Source organism: Cylas formicarius, unplaced genomic scaffold (genome assembly GCF_029955315.1).
Source record: "Cylas formicarius isolate icCylForm1 unplaced genomic scaffold, icCylForm1.1 PGA_scaffold_5__7_contigs__length_24384050, whole genome shotgun sequence".
Taxonomy (NCBI): Eukaryota; Metazoa; Arthropoda; class Insecta; order Coleoptera; family Brentidae; genus Cylas; species Cylas formicarius.
The window spans coordinates 21,634,924-21,658,909 of NW_026844341.1; the positions used below are offsets into that span (position 1 = coordinate 21,634,924).

At 35.9% G+C, this 23,986-nt stretch overlaps 1 protein-coding gene across 2 annotated transcripts in view; it reads left to right on the top strand.

Moving 5' to 3' along the window:
- Window positions 1–23,986, top strand: part of LOC132701850 (ecdysone-induced protein 74EF) — a 173,217-nt gene that overhangs the window by 21,686 nt on the left and 127,545 nt on the right. Inside the window, exons 2-5 of one of the 2 annotated variants that reach the window (XM_060670092.1) lie at window positions 1,400–1,461; window positions 1,950–2,185; window positions 2,242–2,454; window positions 2,558–2,792. In XM_060670092.1, the coding sequence (XP_060526075.1) occupies window positions 2,093–2,185; window positions 2,242–2,454; window positions 2,558–2,792 (541 nt within the window). In that variant the 5' untranslated portion in view covers window positions 1,400–1,461; window positions 1,950–2,092. The remainder of the gene's footprint in view (window positions 1–1,399; window positions 1,462–1,949; window positions 2,186–2,241; window positions 2,455–2,557; window positions 2,793–23,986) is intronic. The other variant, XM_060670093.1, reaches the window with a different exon arrangement.

The window sequence follows — 23,986 nt, forward strand, 5'->3', positions numbered from 1 at the left end:
AAACGTAGAACGGAATTTCTCTAACGGGCCATTATGCGTGCTTAAAAATGACGACGGTTGCGCAACCCGCCGCGGTGGTTGCAACGATGATGATCGCATTATCTCACAGTCGGCTGGGCAGCGAAAGTTTTTCGACTTAATTGCTGTTTCCTTCAACGACCGTTTGTTGTTGTCGAGGCGCGCATGTTATGCCTTTGCAAATGGCGTTTGTTTTTTTCTGCGCCGGTTCAAGTTACGGTTATTTTCTCAAACTGGTCGGAATTCTTCGCGATATGCGATAATTCAGTTCGCCGGAAACATCGATAACCCGAGTTGAACGACATCGCAGTTTTCCCAACTTTCTCTCCGCCGGCGGAGTGAAATGAGCGGCGAAGAAAGGGAAGAAAAAATGAAGTGAAAGTGCAACAATAATGCCCGAGCTGATATAATTTACGATTACGCCATGCTAATATCGAATCCTTCCGTGTTTAGAGAGAGAAGGAAAAAATATATTTGCGTGTGGTTTCATCGCAGTTGATTCGGAAAAATTTCGAATTGCTCTTTTGGTTAAATTAATTCCAATTGCAAAAAATACCTTATTCTGCGCAACAGATAAGCATTGTCGCACTAAACCAGCGATTGGGGGATAGATATATTAAATTACATCAACAAGGGAAAGTTTCCACAGACCACAAACCAAAAAATTCTGAGAAGTCTTCCCCCCCCCACAACAACCAACATTTTTTTCAAAATATGCCTAGATCTCGTTAGATGTTGTGAGAAAATCAGTTGAGTGGGTGGAAATCTCAGTTTAGATAGAATATTTGAAGCATACATACGATGGATTAACGCCCTGGTTACTAAAGTTTAAAGCGAAGGCGGTTACTTTTATCTGACTAGTTCCCTTCTTGTTTTTTCTAAAAAATATCTAAGTCAATGGTTTGAAGGTCCTGTTTGTAGCAGATATTTATAGTGTCCTTTTCGATTCTGCAGAAATGCAAAATATAGGAAAGCCAATTGCAGTTTCGCGTGGGGCGTAGAGGGGTCGAGGGGGGCTAAATCCTTTTCCATTGCGATAAACAACTTTTTCTTTAATAACGAAAGGAACCCAGACTCAATCTAACCTTCTAAGTGAACGGCACCAAAAAGAACGCACAAAAACTAAAAATTATGAATTCAAAACAACGGAAAAATTAGGTTATAACCCGTGGCATAAAGGTGAGATTTCCAACCACTTTTAAGCTGCGCAGAGTAGTAAATTTTCCCATAAATGCCAAGATGTTTAATTTAATTTCTCAGTTTGAAGAATTTGTTGCGTAAGTTAACTGAGTGAAGTTATTTGTTGTAAATTGGGTTTTTTCGACTTGCAAAATTTAAAATCTTTATTTTTACAACATACCATAATTTGTTTTCGTTTCAGGTGTGACCAAAACTGGCGTACATGTATTGGAGGCGGTTTGACATACATAGGGATATTTCAAGGTTCGTATATCCGTACATGATCACCGTCCATCGAACCAATCCGAATTATTGATGATATGGTGGAAGCGCGGAGTCTTTTAATCTGAATTTGAATTCTTCAAAAAGTGACGAAAACTAGTGGATTGTCCTATAAATATAAACATCCAAGTAATTACTGCAAAAATTAAGCACACTAGGACATGAGTATACTGATCAAGGGGAAAAAAAATATTTCAGCCAAAGAACTTAATTAAAACACCCCTATCTAATGTATTTAATGCGTGTTCTTGACAACATGGCGGAAGCGCCGAATTTGAATCTAATTTTATATTCTTCAAAAAATGACGGGAACAATGGCGTTCTAATGGATATACTGGATATGGAGTATACTTATCAAAAGTCTTATTTCAGTCAAAGAATTTACTTAAAACACCCTGCGGCGCCAATTTCTTAATTTAAAAATATATTTGGCATTTTAAAAAAATGTTCCCTTTACTTTTTCCGGCCAGGTGTCTTTTAAAACCGCGCCGCCGCATTAGAGAGGACGCGTAGCCCTAAGGGCCGAGCCTCGACGGCGGGCCACGCCACCCGTACGGTGGCGGGGACTCAGCAACCTCAGCAGGGGGCGAAGCACGCCGATCGCCTACCCCCAATGTCCACTCTGGCGATGCCATTCATCGACAACGACCTACTGTGGAGTTCCGATCATGATGGCAAAATGGTCGACTTGTCTTCTTGCCTCCAGGTACGGCCCCCCCCGAAATCCTACAATTAAGGGCGCTTCATCACAGTTCTTCGCAGGACGCTTCCGTCGCGGTGGGCCAACAATCGACGGCGACCAGTGGAGGCGGACTGGGTGAACTTTCGCAATCCGACCTTAGCACGTTGGTACCGCCCATGGGCGCGGAAGGGCCGATGCCCGACACCGACGATATTTTCAAACACCTGTCCGACACGACCGCTATCGAAATCGAAAACATCCTGAGCGAATTCAACTCCACCCCCTACATCAAAGTGAGTGGAGCCATATGGATAAATGAACCTCGTTCCTCTCAGAGAGCTCGATTACCCGTCGATAGATGACGCCCGTGCACTTTTAACGAATTTGTATTCGCAGCAGGAGGAAAACAACAACGTGCCGACGGAGCACGACTGCAGCGGTTCGTCTACTGCGGTTACCGTCCACAAGAGCGCGCAAACGTTAGCAGAAATGCGGAAGTTTACGATAGCCGCGGCGAATCCTATCCTGGCGGAGAAACTGTCGACACCTAGCGAGCAAAGTCTGCATCAGCATGGCGGTAGTGCGGACGGCCGCTCGCAGCTGGCGCTCCTGACGCCGAAAGTGGAAAAAGGTAAGTCGGTTTCTTTATTTAATTTCAAGCCAGAGCGGAGAATAATGCAGCGTACGTTATCTTTTTTCCTCGTTAAAAAAATATGCCCTTCATAAACAAGGAAATAGGAAATAAGTTAAGGAATTATGCGCTTATATGCCGCTTTTTTATTTATTTTTATTTTATTTATTTTCGCTTATTTATTTACAAAATGGAAATTTAAAATGGAAAATTTACGCTGGAGCAATTTTGGTCACCACGTCTTCAACTTTTTAAAAAAAAATTACCTTAGCATAAATAAATATCAGAAGTTGGCCTGCGGGCGCATTGAAATTTTAATTATCGTTTGTCGACACGTTCGATAATGAACTATGAATTTCAGTAATTGCACATGAAAGCGTTGCTCATTGCGCCTGAGCATATCCGCCAAAGCATTGTCTTGTTTTCACGTTCGTGATCGGTAACAATACGGCCGGTTGCCGTAACGTATGAGGTGCTTTCCTTTTCACAGGGCCGTAACGTAAAAAACCACAGTACCAAACATTATATCTTCGCAATGATAAAGGAAAATTTGGTTTTAACGTTTTGAAAAAGTAAACTTGTCCGGAAAACGTCAATTGGGTAACTGACAGATTTCTAGAATCGATCTCAGGTTACTGAGTGACCTTTGTGGGGGCTACAAAATTAAGCAAATTAGAGCAACGTCTTCCTTCAGTGACGTCATAAGTTATTTTAAATATTTAATTCTATTGTTATCCTGAGTTTGGTTAGTTACAAATCGTCCTATCGTCTAACATCCTGGAGCGACGAGTGGAGTCATCAGGTTACCATTTGACGTCATCATAATATTTAATCAATGAAAACTGTCTGCCGTCACGTGGCGGCAACTAAATAAATTACAGTTTCTTTCATAAAAAATACGTTTTTTAATAGTTATGTCAATATCGAATCGGTATTTTTAGGACACGTCATTCTGAAATTGTTACGAGTCCGTCCCTGGTGCACTTCTTGATGTCGATATCTCGACACTTTGATTTTAATGCCGATAGTTCATGCGTTCGCATACGCGGACTCATAAGTAGATTCGTGAATGAGAATCGGGCCACAGCCATTATAATTATGGTTAATCGCCGTTTCCCCAAGTAAAAACGCTTGTTAACTTAATTGCCCGTCCTCTCTATCGTTTGAAATTTTACTTTTTATATTTAATAAGCTTTCGTACTCTAATTTCAATTTATTATTTTTTATTACCACCTTTAAACCCCAAAATAAACTGCATTCAGCTTCGAGTAAACCCACAAATTTCCGTTCCGCTCGGACATATGTTTTTCGTTTTTTTTATTTTTTGATGAATGGTAAGAAGTATGCAGGCAATTAAAATTTAAAAATTACTTTGAAAAACCCGCGTAATTCGGCCATGGGGGGCCATTAATTTTCTAACCCTCGTTCCAAATCTGGCAAAGGGTTACGTTTAATGGGAGTCCCCTTTCCGTCTTTGAATTCCAGTCGTTGTCGGTTACTAGAGATATTTTTAATTTATTTTTACTTTTTTGGTATAATTTTTTTATAAGAATATTTTTTTGTTTATTTTGTATTTAATATTTATCTTATTATGCAACGTTTTTCTTAAATATTTTTTTCAGTTAACAACAAATAAAAATGAAAAACTGTCCTTGCAAAACAGGTTTTAATTTTTTTGTGATTATATCCGACACTTATTATGCGTTATTGAATGTTCCGGAGAACTAAGAAGGATAACTATTTCCAATGCCAATTGTTTAAATTTTCCTCATTAGATGCAAAGAAATCTGCTTTAAGACACACCTTAAATTTTGGTTCTGGCATTACATTGGCGTTATAAATATTAAAGCATGGTAATATTAGCAATACTTTTTAATTTTATTGTTCACGTTTCAGGTTGCAATGGGGCAGTTGCCCGATGATTTTCTTAAAGTTCTTAAAGGATATTAATACATCTGAAGCTACGAACACTCTGAAAGCAAGCAACATTATGTTTCCGTTGCTCGTTTTTGTTTCTGAATTTTGCCAAAAGTTTATTGCAGTTAATGATAATTTTTTATTATTTATAAAGGTTTTTTTCATGTAGCTATTGTTTAAATAATTAATTAAGATTTTTTTAAAAATCATAATTGATAGTTCTCTTCAAATTAACAAATAACATATTTTTTTGATTAACAATTTCATTGTTAATTTTATTCACAATTTGTTATAAACAAATTATAAACAAATTGTTAACTTTTCTTTTTTTTCTGAAAGTTTTAAAAATAAAAAAAACGTCATAAATCATAAATGACAGTTCTTTATGAGTTATTTTTATCAAATATTGAAATATGGGCCATTTGATTATAAGTTTTTATAAACAATCGACTATGAAATTTCTAATTTTAATTTTTTTTAAAAACGATAATTTAATGAAAAATAAAAATTACAACCTTACGGTGAATTTTGTTTTTTTGTTAACTTAAAAACTAATTATAAACGCTGTTATATTATGTGTGTACAAAAAAAACTCCACAAAGCGAAAACATTTTATGGCAATTTTTTTAATATTTTTTTCGAATTTGCAATCTTAAGGGAAGTCCCGGAAAAAGTTGTTAATTAACAACGGTCTAGCTTGTTGTAAAATTAATTAATTGATAAAAAATTTCAACAGGAATCAATTTTTTGAAGTGTTTAGTTTATACAATATTTTTTTTAGATTTTTAATCTAATTTATACACTTAAATTTTTTTTTATTGATACTTGCGACGTTATGCGCTCAACACTTAACACTACTTTTTACCATCTTTAATTGTTTATAACTTTTGTGAATTTTAATGTACCAGTCTACCACAATGATATAGGACATAATTCCGAATCCAATGGGCTATATCACATAATTTTAGTAAGAGTATGTTCAAAGAACGGCATATTAATCTGGTTAACTAGACTAATTGGCAAATAAGAACACCCCCATACATACAGTGGCCCACCTGCGGCATCTCTATATTGACCATCCTTCACTTGGAAGGAGACCAACTGGAATTTCAGTCTTTTTTTCTGCGTTAAATTCGGGGATTTTTCAAGCATCGTTGATTGGCGGAAACACATGCCGGTGTTTACCAAAATTTACGAAAAAAAAAGCGCATCAACACCCCATTAGCGTTCGAGGGCCCACCCTAATCGACGCGTCATCTGTGCCGCCTTTTGCGAAACGCCGAGAACATCCCTCGGGGGCGCGAAAGTCACGCACCGCACAAGGGCGGCTTTCGACTTTTGTCGATTTTTTTGAGGGCATTTTTATGTATCCGTAACGGGGTGTTTACCCGACTAGGGGAAATGTAAATAATCGGGCAGACAACCCCCGCCCCACCTCACCGTGTGTGCGTGCCAGGTTTTGTTTGCGTTTAGTCGAAAATCTGTCGTTTCGCTTACTGATCCCCACTCCCCCTTCTGCATCCTTTTTTCTATTAAAACAGTAAAAAAAAACACACCTAGGATCCATCAGTTTTATCAAAATATTCTCCGTCGTTAAAATCTTCCAAACAGATCTGATCTGACGTCATAAAATGACCGTCTGCGCACATTTTGTATTTTAGAGTGGGCAGTAGAAAATATTAATTAAGTCCTTGGCCTTTCTAAAACAGACCTAAGTATGAAACTTACTAAAGGTGTTTAAGACGTGTAGGTAACGCAAAAATATTTTTTTAACCCTTGCAATATGTAGAGACATCCATACATGTTGTGCTCTACATGTTGCTTTTTTAGTATATTGCAAACTTTTGCGTTTTTGCATGATATAGTCTCAGAAAACATTATATGAATAAGACTTTAGAAAACTAGTTTCTTTTTACGTTAAATTTTCTATAAAATTTAAATAAATTACGAAGAAAATCAAGTCATCACAACAAATAACTTTGAAAACTGTGAATAAAATTTCGAAAACTTCTACATTATTGTGTTTTCTTATTTTATTTTCAACAAGTTTGTTTTCAAAGTCTTCCTATAGGTTTCTTGATCAACCAGGCAAAAATAACAATATTCGATAGGATTGATGGGATCCCTAACGGCATTTTTCTGGGTTCCCCTCTGGATCATGCCTCAAAAGTTGATTGGCAGCTGCTGCAAATTACATTAGGTGTCCAATTTTTGTACCGTTTTACAATCTTAATCTCAACTACTAAACATTAACCATTTTCGGAAGTATAATAATTTATTTAGGACAGAGACTTTTGTAATTCCAACAATTTTTTTCCACTGGTGTCCAGTTTCAGACCTTTGATGGTAGCCTTTCTTCTCCCATTCGGTGTAGGTGTCCATAGCTTGTCAATTGTTTGGAATTTATGTCGTCCACTATAGTATTGTCGACTTGCATTCTTTCTCTGATGGTCTCATTTCTTACATGGTCAGGCAAGGTCAAACCGTAACATCTTCCCCAGTACATCATTTCAGTTGAAAAACGTTTCTGAGTGATGTTTTTCTCTGGAACCCACACTTCTGATCCATACATCAATACATTCTGAATCATAGCCTGGTATATATATTTTTTGTTTTTTCTTTGGTATGTTATTACTCCACAGAATTGGCTGTATTTTTTTTAGTATTTCCTTATTGCCCTTTCCGTTCTTATCTATTGCAACTCCCGTTTTATCCGTTTTTTATTATCCCGATTTCCGTTTAAATATCTTGTCCTGTGCCTCCTATTGTCATGTATTTTGTCTTCTCAGTATTCGTCTCCCATTTTGTGAATTCTTCAATGAGTTTATTTATCATGTATGTCCTGTTTTTATACTTATCCCCATTGGACTACATTTTCTTATCCACTGCCTTAAAGCGCTACTGAGATAAACTTTAAACGGTGTTGGACAAAGGCTGTTTGACGCTTTTTGATTGTGTGAAGGGGTCCGAAGTTTCGTTTGCTGCCTTTACAATCGCTCGGTATTCTCTGGCGTTTATATATATTACAATTATAAGGTTGTTCGGAAAGTCATTTCGTTTTTTCCCGTCAGAGGACTTAATTACGTTTTTTCGAAACCAACTTCACACTTAAGCCGCATAACCATTATATGTCTTGAGAGCTGATATTGCAAGGCTTGTGTATGAAAAACTTCTATTAATTCTACGCAGTAGTTTTTGGTTGGTGCCCTTTTAAATATGGAGAGCAATAAGCAGCATTTTCGTCATATTTTACTTTTTTACTTCAGAAAAGGTAAAAATGCTGTCCAAGCGAGAAAAAAATTGACGGAAATTTCGATCCGGCAATTTTGATGTCGAAGATGCACCACGGTCTGGAAGGCCGGTCGAAGCTGACAAAGATGCGATAAAGGCATTAGTTGATGCAAATCGGCGAATAACCACACGAGAGATTAAATTTGTCGAATTCGACTGTTTATGGCCATTTGAAAGGCATGGGCTTAACCTCGAAGCTCGATGTGTGGGTGCCCCATGTCCTTACGGAGCGAAATTTGTGTCGTCGCGTTGACGTGTGTGATTCGCTTCTCAAACGTCAAGAAAATGATCCATTTTTGAAGCGGATTATTACTGGGGACGAAAAATGGGTCGTATACAACAATGTTAAACGCAAGAGGTCATGGAGCAGAAAAGATGAACCGGCTCAAAGCGTGTCAAAAGCCAACATTCACCAAAAAAAGGTGATGCTCTCCGTTTGGTGGGATGTCAAAGGAATCGTTTTTTTTGACCTTTTGCCGGACAATACAACGATTAATTCAGAAGTCTATTGTCATCAACTGGACAAATTGAATGATTCACTTAAAGAGAAGAGGTCCGAATTAATCAACAGGAAGGGTGTAGTGTTCCACCAGGATAATGCGAGACCTCATACAAGTTTGGTCACTCGCCAAAAACTTTTACAGCTTGAATGGGACGTACTGCAACATCCACCAGATTCTCCAGATCTGGCGCCTTCCGACTACTATTTGTTCCGGTCCCTGCAAAATTTTTTGGATGGCAAAACCTTTACCTCAAATGAACATGTCAAAAACCACCTGAACCAGTTTTTTGCCAGCAAGGACCAAAACTTTTATGAGAGGGGAATTATGTTACTGCCAGAAAGATGGCAAAAGGTGTTGCACCAGAATGGCCAATATATAATTTAATAAAATATTTATTCATTAAACGAAAACTGTCTTTCATGTTCCCCAAAAAAACGAAATGACTTTCCGAACAACCCAATAGTATGTTTAATTGCATTATAGCCAAAAAGGCGTTCAAATGCCCCAGCATCATTCAACTAAATTATTTTTTCTGGTATAAGTTCAAACGCTCTTAAACCATAAACGAGTTGGGATTTCCCTTTCTGTTGATACGTGTCGAAGACGCTTCCTTCGACACAAAAGTGAAACCAGAGGATCGCCCTGACCTCTTTGCGCCGTAACTTTTCGGCTGCCCGACCGTATACCGGGTGTTGCGCTGACGTTTCTTTCTCGAAATAATATTCGTTTCGTTTTTTATACGGGGTGTTGGCTGGAAATTTATTAAATGATTAGTTTCCAGGGTACACAATAATAACACAATAATAGCAATAATAATAATAATAACAATAATAATAATAATATATTATATATATATATATATATATATATATATATATATATATATATATATATATATATATATATATATATATATATATATATATATATATATATATATATATATATATATATATATATATATATATATATATATATATATGACTCCAAGCGCTGATTGAAACAGTGAGGACTTTCTCACAAGACATCTGTATGTCTTTAGGGGTGGAAAAATGTGCCATTATCAGGATTAACAGAGGGGGTGTTGCAGATGCGGAGGAGCCGTATCGGGATATTGATGAGCTACCACCTCCTGAAACGTATAAATATTTAGGGATAACTCAAAACCTACGAATTGACCACTCCCAATTGAAAAAAGTATTTACCGAAAAATACAAGAACAGGACTACCAAAGTATTAAACACCAAACTGTCAGCCAAGAATCAGGTCACAGCTATCAATTCCTGGGCTACTCCTGTACTCACGTACACTTTTGCGATATTGAAATGGTCCGAATCGGACCTTAATGAGTTAGACAGGCTAACCTGCCGCTTGATGATAAAATTCCGATGATTGCATACAAATTCATGGGTAAAAAGGCTTGATCTTCCCAGAAAAAGCGGAGGCAGAGGTCTAGTGAACATCTATAGTCTATGCCGAACGCAGGAAATGAACCTAAGACAACCACTTCTAGACTCGCAGGACCGCTTAATACATTTGATCTCCGAGGAGGACAAAGGGTTCACGACGCTTAATTTGCAGCACCGAGAAATCACGTTTGCTCTGAACGCGAGACAGGAAAACCAAACTTTATGGAGACAATAAACTCTACATGGAAAATTTCCTGGATGCAGATCACACTGATAAGGTCGCCTCGCTGGCTTGGTTGAACGCTGGACATCTATATCCCGAGACTGAAGGCTTTATTATGGCTATTCAAGACAGAGTCATGAGAACCCGCAATTATGAGAAACACTGCCTCAAACTCAACGTGGAGGACAACTGCAGAAAGTGTGGCTCAGTTGGAGAATCAATCGAACATATTATTGCCGGGTGCCCTGTTCTCGCGTCATAACTAACTTGCTAAAATTATCCACCTTCAACTAGTCTTAATGTATGGCCTTCTAGAAACATACCAACCGTATTATAAATACCAGCCCTCGGCTGTACTCGAACATGGCATGTTCTTATAGACAAAGAAAAGAAAAATGCCCCCATAATTGATATCGCTGTTCCACTCTCCGACAATATCAGTAAAACCGAAACAGAAAAAATACAAAAATACGAAAATTTGGCGGTGGAACTGAAAAATATTTGGCAGCTAAATAAAGTGTTTGTAATTTCGGCGGAGGGAATTGTCTCCAAAAATTTAAAAGACATTGGACTTCCACCGAACATCGTGGAATACGGACAGAAGGCTGTCATACTACAGACATGCCACATTGTTCGTAAGTTTCTGAATTGAGTGGGAGGAATTGAACTGTTTTCTGGCCAGTTCAGAGAGCCCGCAGCAAAGCCTCAGGTGAAAACAGGCCAGTGAGAGCTGATAATATTAATAATAATAATAATAATAATAATAGTAATAACAGGTGTTTATTTATATATCTATAAATAATAAGGAATAAAACAGTATAAGATAAAAGGGTGGCGGAATCTAGCAAAGCTACTTTTATAGTTAATCACTTCTATCAAACGGAGGTGCTGCAAGGAACTACAAAAATAAGCAAAATAAGAAGGAAAAAAAATAGTATTAATTGGACAGTAGATAAGTTTTAAGACCTTTTAAGTCCGAAGCAGTCAAGCAGCGCTTGACATCATCTGGAATGGAGTTGAAACTTTTAGTGACGTATCTGATGAATATCAGATCCCTTGACAGGTTTTTCCCAAAGATACTTTGGCTGTTTGGACTGTGAAATTTCAAAGATAAGTGTAGAAAGAATCTTTGATTTAATTTAAGTCGTCCGGATTCGCGATAATAGGGTGAAATTTGATCAAATTTGCTGATATTATAACAAAACCTTTGACAACACTTTTGCAGCGTCTGAAGTCTTATCTCCTCTTTGTTGAAGAGGGCAGGCCAGTATACTACATTACAAAAAGATAAAAGGGAAGATTAAGACAGTAGCATAACCTTAGTTTGATATCTGTATGTAAAATATCTTTGGATATACAGAGAGTTGTTAGTTTCGCATAACTTCTCTGAATGAAGTAAGACCCGTGCTAATCGAGACGAAGATTGCTATTAAAAAACACACCCAAATTCTTGCATGAATCAGTAATATTAATGTTCACATTATTTACGACCACCTTAAAATCAATCTTCTTGAACGAGCTGGCGTTTTTCTCCAAAAAATAATATCTTAGTTTTCGTCTGATTTATTTTCATATGAATATTATTCATGCTCTGGTACATATTCTAAATGCGATATTTCTACAAAAAAAAGTTCCAAATGATTTTCAAAAAATCCCCAGTAGTTCCAATATATAAATCAGGCAAAGAAACAGAAATTAACTATAACTTTGATCACCACATTTGCTCAACTGTTCAATAAACAAGCTGACTTCTGAAATTAGGTTAGAACCAATGCAACAATGCTATTTTTAAACTAGTTGAACTGAATTGGATAAAAGCACAAATTTCTTGGAGCTCCTGGTGAATCTTGCAAGTTGTTAGATCTTTCGCAGCTGCTTGAAGGATAGTGGTGAATATTTTGAGTGACGGTAAGACTTTGGTATCCCGTGCGAAACTGTCCTAGCTCCTCTTCTATTTATTATATACTATCCTAGAAAATATACTATAAGGTCGAATTATATCATGTGTTGATACTGAAAATGAATTATCCAACAATATGAACAAATGCAAGTATGTTGCATTTTCTATTACTGACGTCTACTAACACAAATTAGGCAAATAACTAGAATTAATAAACCAGAACTTGTTTGTTCCCCTCTCTATAGCAAGAACGGTAACTATAGATTTGCTACGAGTTTGGGTTTCAAATTCCACAGTTGCCTGGCAGCATGAGACAGCTGCCCAGCTTTAAAATATTTACCAAGAAGTGCAAGCAAGTCGTCTTCAGCAGCTTTGATACCTTTCTCGATTTAATACGACTCGCTATAGTTTATCTTTTCCATTTTTTATTTTATCTGTTTATCTTTTCCTTTTTGCTTCAAACTTACGAGCCACGATTTTAGCACATACCGATTGTAATTTCGGTGCAGTAATAATTTTATTAGAATATATTTTTTGTTTTCCGGTAGTTATAGAAGTTTTGTATAGAAAAAAAACAGGTTTTTTTACTATATGCTAAATATTTTAGCAATTTTTGTTATTTACTTTCGAAAAGCCAACTACTACTGTGAGTTGTCCTCTTATCTTGTCTCGTATTCGCAGAAATAAATAAATAAAAATTGAAAAAAACGTATTTTGTTCATTTGTTCATTAATTTTGTTTTTTAAAATCAGCATATCTTTAAAATTTACACCCGTTGAGTGGGTATAACTTTGATGTGGATTTTATGATTATTATTATTATATTTAGACATTTTAGTTAGGTAATAATTTTCAAAATTTAGATTTTTTGTAAGAATATTTGTCTTGATTAATTTTGTTTTTAATAAATCGTATCTTAATCAGCATATCTTTAAAATTTACGCCCGTTGAGTGGGTATAACTTTGATGTCCATTTCATTTTTATTATTATTATATTTAGATATTTTACTTAGGTAATAATTTTCAAAATTTAGATTTTTTGTAAGAATATTTGTCTTGATTAATTTTGTTTTTAATAAATCGTGTCTTAATCAGCATATCTTTAAAATTTACACCCGTCGAATGGGTAACTTTGATGTCGATTTCATTTTTATTATTATTATATTTAGACATTTTAGTTAGGTAATAATTTTCAAAATTTAGATTTTTTGTAAGAATATTTGTCTTGATTAATTTTGTTTTTAATAAATCGTATCTTAATCAGCATATCTTTAAAATTTACACCCGTTGAGTGGGTATAACTTGGATGTCGATTTTATTATTATTATTATTATATTTAGACATTTTAGTTAGGTAATAATTTTCTAAATTTAGATTTTTTGTAAGAATATTTGTCTTGATTAATTCTGTTTTTAATAAATCGTATCTTAATCAGCATATCTTTAAAATTTACACCCGTCGAATGGGTATAACTTTGATGTCGATTTTGTTATTATTATTATTATATTTAGACATTTTAGTTAGGTAATAATTTTCAAAATTTAGATTTTTTGTAAGAATATTTGTCTTGATTAATTTTGTTTTTAATAAATCGTATCTTAATCAGCATATCTTTAAAATTTACACCCGTCGAGTGGGTATAACTTTGATGTCGATTTTATTATTATTATTATTATATTTAAACATTTTAGTTAGGTAATAATTTTCTAAATTTAGATTTTTTGTAAGAATATTTGTCTTGATTAATTTTGTTTTTAATAAATCGTGTCTTAATCAGCATATCTTTAAAATTTACACCCGTCGAATGGGTATAACTTTGATGTCGATTTTATTATTATTATTATTATATTTAAACATTTTAGTTAGGTAATAATTTTCTAAATTTGGATTTTTTGTAAGAATATTTGTCTTGATTAATTTTGTTTTTAATAAATCGTATCTTAATCAGCATATCTTTCAAATTTACACCCGTTGAGTGGGTATAACTTTGATGTCGATTTTGTTATTATTATTATTGTATTTAAACATTTTAGTTAGGTAATAATTTTCTAAATTTAGATTTTTTGTAAGAATATTTGTCTTGATTAATTTTGTTTTTAATAAAGCGTATCTTAATCAGCATATCTTTAAAATTTACACCGGTTGAGTGGGTATAACTTTGATGTCGATTTTGTTATTATTATTATTATATTTAGACATTTTAGTTAGGTAATAATTTTCAAAATTTCCATTTTTTGTAAGAATATTTGCCTTGATTTTCGGATATATTTTTCGACAGCCATCCTTTCAACTCTATGCGGTTAAGTATTTATCTGCCTGCCCGATTAAGTTTTATTAATTCCTATTTGCGCCCAGATATAAATCTTTTAAGCACACCGCTCAGATCCGCAATAAGTGACGCACCTTCGGGTGCTTTAAAAGGTGCGAGAAAGAGAGAAAGACAGAAACGGAAAAAAAATCCACTTATGTAGTTCGCACTGCGCTGTGTTATACAGTGCGATTGCGTAACCCGAGACTAGGTGTTAGCCTCGTCCCAAATAAGAGTCACTGTTTGGGGTTTTACTAAGCGGGACACGTCTCGCACCTAAAGTAATCTTGAATGCCTAACTATACCGCACCGAACGTTGTCGATTTACCCAATTCCGGTAAAACGGGATCGTTAACCTCAAAAAAAATACCACTCGATTCGAAAATTGGTCAATAAGGAACGTCGGACGCATATTTGGTGTAGCTCGTCTTCGCATAGATCAGACATACCGCAAAAGCTGCGATAACGGTGCTTAAATTCCATAGCATCCGCTGTGATAGTTTTTTTGTTTAATCCGTCTATTTTAAAGCATCTTTAGAAGAAACGGCCACATTGACGAAAATTCCAACATCAGCTGTATGGAAAATTTTTCGGGTGTAGATGAAAGTGATCAAGATATAATACGGCGTAAAATTCACCAGTCATACGAGGAACAAAGCGCGCCTATATTACATATCTTAATTGGGATTCTTGAAAAAGATGAAACCGGTGTTAAATGTGGCAGAACCACCTTATGGAAGTGCATTCAACACATGGGCTTTAGATTTAAAAAAATTGACAAAAGGCAAGTTTTAATGGAATCTTTTAGAATTCGGAAATGGCGACTGGAATATCTAGAAAAAATTAGGATTTACAGAGAACAACAAAAGTCAATTATTTACTTGGATGAAACCTGGTTCGACACTTATGATACCCCGGAGAAGGGTTGGGTTGACTCAACTGATAAGTGTAAAACAAACGCGCCATCAAAAAGAGGTAAAAGAATAACTACTTTGCATGCTGGCCCTAAAGATAGTTGGATTCCAAATAGATTTACTTTGTCTGCGAAAAATATTAAAGATTCTTCTCCGGATTACCACGAAGACACCACCGCTGATTTATTTGAAAGTTGGTTCAAAAACAAACTAGTTCCAAACAAACAATAATTAGAACAGGCGATGATAGCGATAGTGATACTGATATATTATTGATATTTGATATAGTAATTTAAGTAGAGAATTTGTAATTTTATTTTAGATTTAAACATAAATACATACATTAATAAATAAATATTATTTAGTATCTTTCCTAACAAAAACCCAAATAATTAAATTCTAAGCAAGTTAGTCACTGTCTTATATCTGTGAACAGACTTTACCACAAAACTCTTTGGCGCTGTTGCAGATACTTCTGTTTTCTATACTATGTTTGTTTCTAGTTGTTGCACTTTGTCGCATTTGTTACTGTTACACTGCGACACTTCCCGTTTTTTTCTATTGTGCAACAAGTGTAGCTTCAGCAAAATCAATGAATTTTTTTTTGTGTGCATCCTGTATAAAGCGGCTTTCAATATGCACTCAACCTTACTTCAGAGTCATGTAAATTTTTAATAAATACAACAATTTATACCAGTAATAAGGATTTCCAACTATATTTTTTTAAATACTTCGCGTACCTTGTATTATAGACGAAAACTCTAGTTAAGAAAATTGTTGCTCTCGATATGGACCACATCGCTGCCTAAACCAAAGAGCTAAGTTTTTTCGTTTTTTTTTCACTTGGGACTAATAACACAGTCTACAGTGATTTTGATGTTTGAAAGCTGTTTGCTTTTTTGTATATTTTTGGGGACCCTTTTTTTCCAAAAAACTCCATATTTTTGTTTTACTTTTTCCTTAAAAATGTTATTTTGTTAATACCTATGTCATGAACATGTTTGTTAATTAAATGTGATTTGGCAACACTGGATAATATTAGATTTCTCTGCAAAGCATCAGAGTTGGCGCAGAAGCGTCGATACAAGGTTGTAACCTGCTTCTGCGCAGTTTAGTTGTATTGGTCGTCGTGGTACTGTGTTCGAGGCTGTTGTCTTCGTTGTTGCGTATTTATAGTGTTCTAAAACATATAAATATGGAAAGAAAACATTGTGAGAACAATCCAAATAACTTTTGTTATATCTGTGGTAGTTATGTAGTAAAGCAAAGGCAAAATATAACTTCTTTTGTGAAAAATGTATGCCACGTTGTGTCCCTGTGGTATTTCGAGAGCCTAGGAATCACAGTGACGATAGTTATAGTCCCAAAAGAAATAGAAAACGTCATATCGTCAGAATCAGAGGAATTTAATTCCGGTCCAGATGACTTAGATTCCAGAGAGCCCGAAGTGACCAATCTCTAAAAAATAACTTCGCAAGGTACTAACGGACTCTGTGCTGCGTATCCCGATTATCTGAGATTATGCCATCCACACAAATCTCTTAAAATTCGAAGAAATTAACTAACCTTCTCGCTTGAAATGAAACCAGTTTTAACATGTAATGCAATTGATCATTGAGAACAGCTCAAGATCATGCAACTTTTGCAGTCTTACAAAGGTTTTACAAGTTTTATCAGTAATATCTATTGAATGTCGACACTATTCCAATTCGAATTCTCTTCACAGACTTGGATTTAAGATAGGTGGAATGCTCACTTCACTTCAGCTGCCACCATCGGTATCTAGATCTCCTATGCCATTCTTCATTTAGTGAGTCCCTTTCCTAATGAGCACTGCATTCCGATCCATTAGAGTCCTGTAGGCTCTCGAGGAGGCACAGTATCACTACTACTAGGGCTCACCTTTGGCCCTTAGCCTCCCGAATCCTTAATGCAGCTCACTCTGCAATGCGCTGAGCAATCGTTTCACTTTTCTATCACCTTCACAATTACGTCTGATACGGCAGACGGATCTAAAAGAGTTAAATAAGTATCTGGTTATGCTCCCCATTGTTCCGTGAATGGTTATGGTATCGCGCGCACCCTGTACATGCGGGCTTTTAAACAGTCCGTGTGCACAATCAAAGGTGACAGGTTTTGCGGTGGTACCGTATGTCATTTTCGATTTTTACGACCCAATTTCGGCGTCCGCTTAAAACGAGCGCGGCCATACCAGTGGGCCAAGCCCACACTCGCGACCACTTTTGCTTTCGGTGCGACGCAAATAGAGAAAAATCCGAATTACGTGATTATACCGTGCGTTTATTAATTTGAAAGGGGGAACATTTTGATTTTTTAATTCGCCAGTTTTAGTGGGTTGGGGGGGGGCTCCACCGTTAACTAAGATCGTTGAAGGAATAGGGAACTTTTTTTTATTTCATCAATACATTTGTTTATGTACAGAAATAACGCATACGAAATGTCAAAACTCAAAACCCAATATTTCAGTTGCAATAATTAATTCACGTTGTGACGTCATACCGCTGCTTTTCGATCGATACGGCGACACGTTATAGTGTTATTTTCAGGTTATAGGCCGATAATTATACTATTTACGTTTATTTTTGGCCCGTATGTATTTCAACGACGCCAGTTTGTATTTGTATATTTGTGCTATACAAATATAAAAATTTTACAAATCGTGCGATCGCGACTCGTAAAACGCCAGAAAAACTTTTTATTCGTCTGTCCTGTTTAATCGTTTTTATTTCAAATACTTAACCAATGTTTTATATTTATTAAAAAGAGGATTTTTTTTAGTTGTTGCGTCAACTATATCAGGTAAAGAATACCGAAATACTGATTTATCTTTATTTCTAAATAATATGTCCAAATATTTTATTTGTTTAATTATACTTATTATTTATACATAATAACGGTAAACTCTATTTATTTATGACATAAAATCTGGATTGATTGATTTCGAAAAATCGTAGCTGCGCTTCTATTCGCAGGCTACAAAGTCACAAGTATTTTAAAGGCTTTTCGGTTTTTCTATTGCGCTCCTGCGGACTACTATGGAACTTTCGTCAAATCGATGTAATTTTATTGTGCACGCACCTTGTATAAGGTGTCTCACATCTCCCCGAACTTCAAAGTTACGGCAAACCTTGGTAAATATTAAAATTAGTACAAATAGTAGCGATTTCCAATAATTTTTCAAATATTTCACGCACCCTGTATGATAGACGAAACCTGAAACTCTCTCTCGATACAATTTACAAATTATCTGATGTTTTAGAGTTTTTCATTCACGGCTAATATTTTACACAGAAAAAAGGCGATTTTCAGGATCTTTTATATATTTTTTGCTTATAATCGACACACCCTGTACATAATCCAAGAAATGTAACCCTAGATCTCCTACATATCCCGGTATATTAGTTTTTTCAATAGGATAAATGGTTTTCGAGAAAATACTTGTAATATTAAATGACGTCATTGCATCTAGATTGATTACGAGATATAGTAACTGTCACAAGGACTTTTTCAAATATCTCGGGAAACGTGTGTGATAGACGAAAACTGTAAATACTAAAATTGTAGGTCTCGACGCGGCCTATAATAATACCACATTTTTATGAATTTTGATATATGGCCTATAATTTACTATGGATAAGAACAATTTTGAGATTTTTGCCCATAATTGAAAAATACCTTATATAATCGATATATAATGGATCTTCCGCATCTCTTGGTTAAAGAATTTTGCGGATTATTAGTTTGCGAGAAAATAATTTTTGTCTGGAAGCCAGAATAACCAAAAAAAAAATCAAAAATTTTGAAAAAATACCTTTCGAAAGTTGATCGATCCCAGTTTCCACAGTTTAGACGCGGGTATGGAGTTTTACTTCTTTGATAAAATTAAAGACAATATATACAAATTTGAGACAACTCAGATAGACTAGTTATGGTTATGGTAAAGGAAGCCCAATTTTCAGTTTTCAGACGCACCCTGCACATTTTTAAAAAATCATCGTGAATAAACGTCTTGGGCGTTTTTTGGTTTAAGAATTATTTCGATCGTCTATACGGTTTGATTGAAATGATTTTTTCTCGATACCCTGCTTTTTAACACTTTAAAATGTGGAGACCGCGGAATGAAGCAGATGTCCTCCTGTTAGCAGAACACATGGAAAACAACGTAGAATTTGAAGACGAAGTTGTTTACAATTTTATAAGACATTCAGAAGGGGAAGCAGGAGCAACAATAAAAACAAGTGCCATGACCAAAGTTCCGAAGTCAGCTGTACGAAAAATTGTTTGCAAATAGGATAGTCAAGAGGAAAGTGGGAGGAGATGCTGGTACTTTGCGAGTTTTTAAAGAGGAACACGCAGATCTAATTAGCCGTATAATTTACAACGCTTATAAATTGTTACTTTGTACTAAATTTTGTCTGTTGATGTTTCAAGAATACCCGCTTGTTAGTGTAGATAGATAAATTCCTAGGACCTGGAGGATGTTGTATAAGGGGCGGCGGTTTTGGAGTAATAAACAGGGATCGGTTGTAAAAGCACTATATTTCTGGTCGAAGTATATCTGCTTTTAGTTAGAAAACAATCCCCACCACTACTCGTGTCATTCTAAATAAAATTCGCCTCACAAAATTTAAATTTTCGGAATCGGCTGCATAGACACGACTGCGTAACTGATCTCCTGAAAATTTTAAAGAAACTTCCACAGGCCACCGAAAACTATAAGGTTGTTCGGAAAGTCATTTCGTTTTTTCCCGTCAGAGGACTTAATTACGTTTTTTCGAAACCAACTTCACACTTATGCCGCATAACCATTATATGTCTTGAGAGCTGATATTGCAAGGCTTGTGTGTGAAAAAGTTCTATTAATTCTACGCAGTAGTTTTTGGTTGGTGCCCTTTTAAATATGGAGAGCAATAAGCAGCATTTTCGTCATATTTTACTTTTTTACTTCAGAAAAGGTAAAAATGCTGTCCAAGCGAGAAAAAAATTGACGGATGTGTATGGAGAAGCCGTGTTAACAGTACGCCAGTGCCAGAACTGGTTTGCAAAATTTCGATCCGGCAATTTTGATGTCGAAGATGCACCACGGTCTGGAAGGCCGGTCGAAGCTGACAAAGATGCGATAAAGGCATTAGTTGATGCAAATCGGCGAATAACCACACGAGAGATCGGTGAGAGATTAAATTTGTCGAATTCGACTGTTTATGGCCATTTGAAAGGCATGGGCTTAACCTCGAAGCTCGATGTGTGGGTGCCCCATGTCCTTACGGAGCGAAATTTGTGTCGTCGCGTTGACGTGTGTGATTCGCTCCTCAAACGTCAAGAAAATGATCCATTTTTGAAGCGGATTATTACTGGGGACGAAAAATGGATCGTATACAACAATGTTAAACGCAAGAGGTCATGGAGAAGAAAAGATGAACCGGCTCAAAGCGTGTCAAAAGCCAACATTCACCAAAAAAAGGTGATGCTCTCCGTTTGGTGGGATGTCAAAGGAATCGTTTTTTTTGAGCTTTTGCCGGACAATACAACGATTAATTCAGAAGTCTATTGTCATCAACTGGACAAATTGAATGACTCACTTAAAGAGAAGAGGCCCGAATTAATCAACAGCAAGGGTGTAGTGTTCCACCAGGATAATGCGAGACCTCACACAAGTTTGGTCACTCGCCAAAAACTTTTACAGCTTGAATGGGACGTACTGCAACATCCACCATATTCTCCAGATCTGGCGCCTTCCGACTACTATTTGTTCCGGTCCCTGCAAAATTTTTTGGATGGCAAAACCTTTACTTCAAATGAAGATGTCAAAAACCACCTGAACCAGTTTTTTGCCAGCAAGGACCAAAACTTTTATGAGAGGGGAATTATGTTACTGCCAGAAAGATGGCAAAAGGTGTTGGACCAGAATGGCCAATATATAATTTAATAAAATATTTATTCATTATACGAAAACTGTCTTTCATGTTCCCCAAAAAAAACGAAATGACTTTCCGAACAACCCAATATTTACATTTCTTCTGAATTCCTTTAGTTTTGGCCGTTTTCATTTACGTGCGCAATCAAATCACAAGCTGAATCGATTGGTTTACGCGAAAAATCGAATCCGACCAAAAACCGCTTTAATAACAGTCCTTATACTATTAGCGTTTAATTTTATCAGTTCGACGATATTATTCGCGTTTGTGTGCGTGCGCGCGCGTATAATTGCCCCTAGATAGCCGATTAACGATATTGTAATTATTATTGCACGGGCGGGCGTTTGGAAATTATTATCCCGTCTGGTGAGCACCGTTGTCAAGGTGTTTGCCGCAGCCGAACATTCTCGTAATAAATCTTACTAATAAAATAAACGGCCCAGGTGAGCAGCGAGCCCCGGGATAATGAAATATGACGTTTACGACAGTATCGGGTCGCCCGCGCGCCGCAGTAGGCCGTTTGGTTGACAATTAAGCCTGTTACGTCACGTTACGCGCTTGAAATTCGCGCTTTTGCCGCGATCGCGTTAAAAATTGGTCTACGTCACTTCTCGGACACTTTGGCATTTACGGTATCAAGTCTTGGACCGTATTCAAACAAGATTTCTATCGAAAAATCGTCGCTGGGCGGGGCAAGTTCGTAGCATGCAGCGCGGACCAGATTTTTATTTTAAAATGATGCCAATTCGGGATTTTTGTCCTTGAGTGATGCATTGTTTTTCTATCGGACCACTATGTCATTTAATTGTGCACTCGACGCAGTTTACGATATTGCTCAAAATAAATTACACACAAAACGCAACACAAAAACGGGAATTTTTAGCATGTTTTACATTTTTTTTGCCCAGAAACGACACACTCTGCATATAATTCAAACAATTTTCGAAATAGTGGTTATAGCCCTCAATCTCCCACACTTGCTGCTATATGATTTTTTCCAATAGAGTAAATGGTCTACGAGAAAATACTCGTTGCCTGAAACCACGCAGTCGTCGTAATAGTAAATGACGTCATCGCGTCCAAGTTGAGGACGAGAAGTGGTGAATTTTTTCAAATATCCCGAACAGCGTATGCGATAGATGAAAACCGTAAACACAAAAATTTTAGCTCTCGATGTGGCCTATAACACTCTTTAAACCAATTAGCCATATTTTGTACAGTATAGTTTGTGTAGTTAACAGTTTTGGAGAAAACAATTTTTAAGAAGTACTTTGCGCTACTTGATTGTACCCAACTTTAACAATTAAAATGCGGATTCGGACTTTTAGTTGTCTGCCAAATCTGAAGTCCGTAGCTGCAAACTTAGGGCACCTGTTACGTTTTTTAATATTGCACGGGATATCGGGAACGCTCTGTACATCAGGTAAAAACCTTAAAGACAAAAGTTTTAGCTGCCTACACGAGCAGTGAAATAAATTAGTCGTCGAGTTATGCTATAGTTTCTTAAAGAGAACCCCATTTAGAGTTTTTTGGGCACACCCTGTACATTTTAAAAAATTGTCAAGAATAAAAATTTAAAGCACTGGGTCTTGCCGATCTTTTGGTATGTAACTTTTGATGATTTTTTTCTTAGACGCATGCATATGTGGTTTTAAAATTTTTAAAAATACAAGGAACAAAAAATATTTCTTTTCCAGGTTGTTTCCCAGGTTGTTCTTAAAATTTGATTAGGCAGAATGGTACTCATTGTAAAGAAGTGAAAAATTGCGCAGAAAGTTTGTTTTTGTTATAGTAATACTTCCAGAAAATCACATTTTTCTTTTCGGTTTTAAGATAACAAATAAAAAGCTTTACTCTTCCGCCATATTCCCAGCGCGATATCTCTCCAATGGTTGACTTTTGACCCAACGTTTATGTAAGATACTACCTTTTATCTCATTTGACTATAAACAGGATAAATATAGATATATGTAGTTAACTTTGTGGTCAAAAATTATTTTGATCTCGAACACAAGCTTCTTCGGGAAAATAAACTTGAAACATTTAGGAAATGGAACCAAAGAGAATTGTGAGGCAAAACAAATTGGAAAAACCTTGAAGAAAAGCAAATTTTAAATTCCGGCGCTGTGTTTAATATTCTACTGTTATTGGCACTTTTTTAGCCTTTTTCTGTATGTACAGATTCCTTATATTATTTATTTTGTGTCACTTTTGAAAGGCTTTGAAGTTCAGCAATGTGCTGCAATTTTATGTTTAACTGAACATCCTAACAGTTGCGCATAATGAAATAAAAATGCAATATACACAACTTAAACAGTTTAAGTTGTAAGCTGTGGAGAATTAATAATGTTGGATCATGTACTATTTAAAACAAATGCATTTAAACTAGCATAAACCTAATGAAACTTGTAAAATAATATTTTTAATAATATCAAAAATATAACTACATTCCGGTGACTATTCTGGCACATAACCCTATTGCGTTGGTGTTTTTTTTTGGCCATCTTTCGATTAAAGGCCTTACTGTGCTTTAGCGTGCATCTGTGTAGTTGTGTCAAAGTTTCGCGAGCAGGTGCGTAAACTGACACGGTTTTGGCACCCAATAACCGTAGTTTAAAGTGCCTGAAAGTGGAACCACGTTTGGCCGACCGATAAAGACCCTCCCGACGATTTTTTTCAAGAGTTCAGTTCCTCTTTCCGTCTCGCAAAGACGCATAGAGAGAAATAAAATGCCGTATACAAATTCAAAATACCCGAAGTTAACACCCAAAGTACTGTTTATTAATTTTTTATA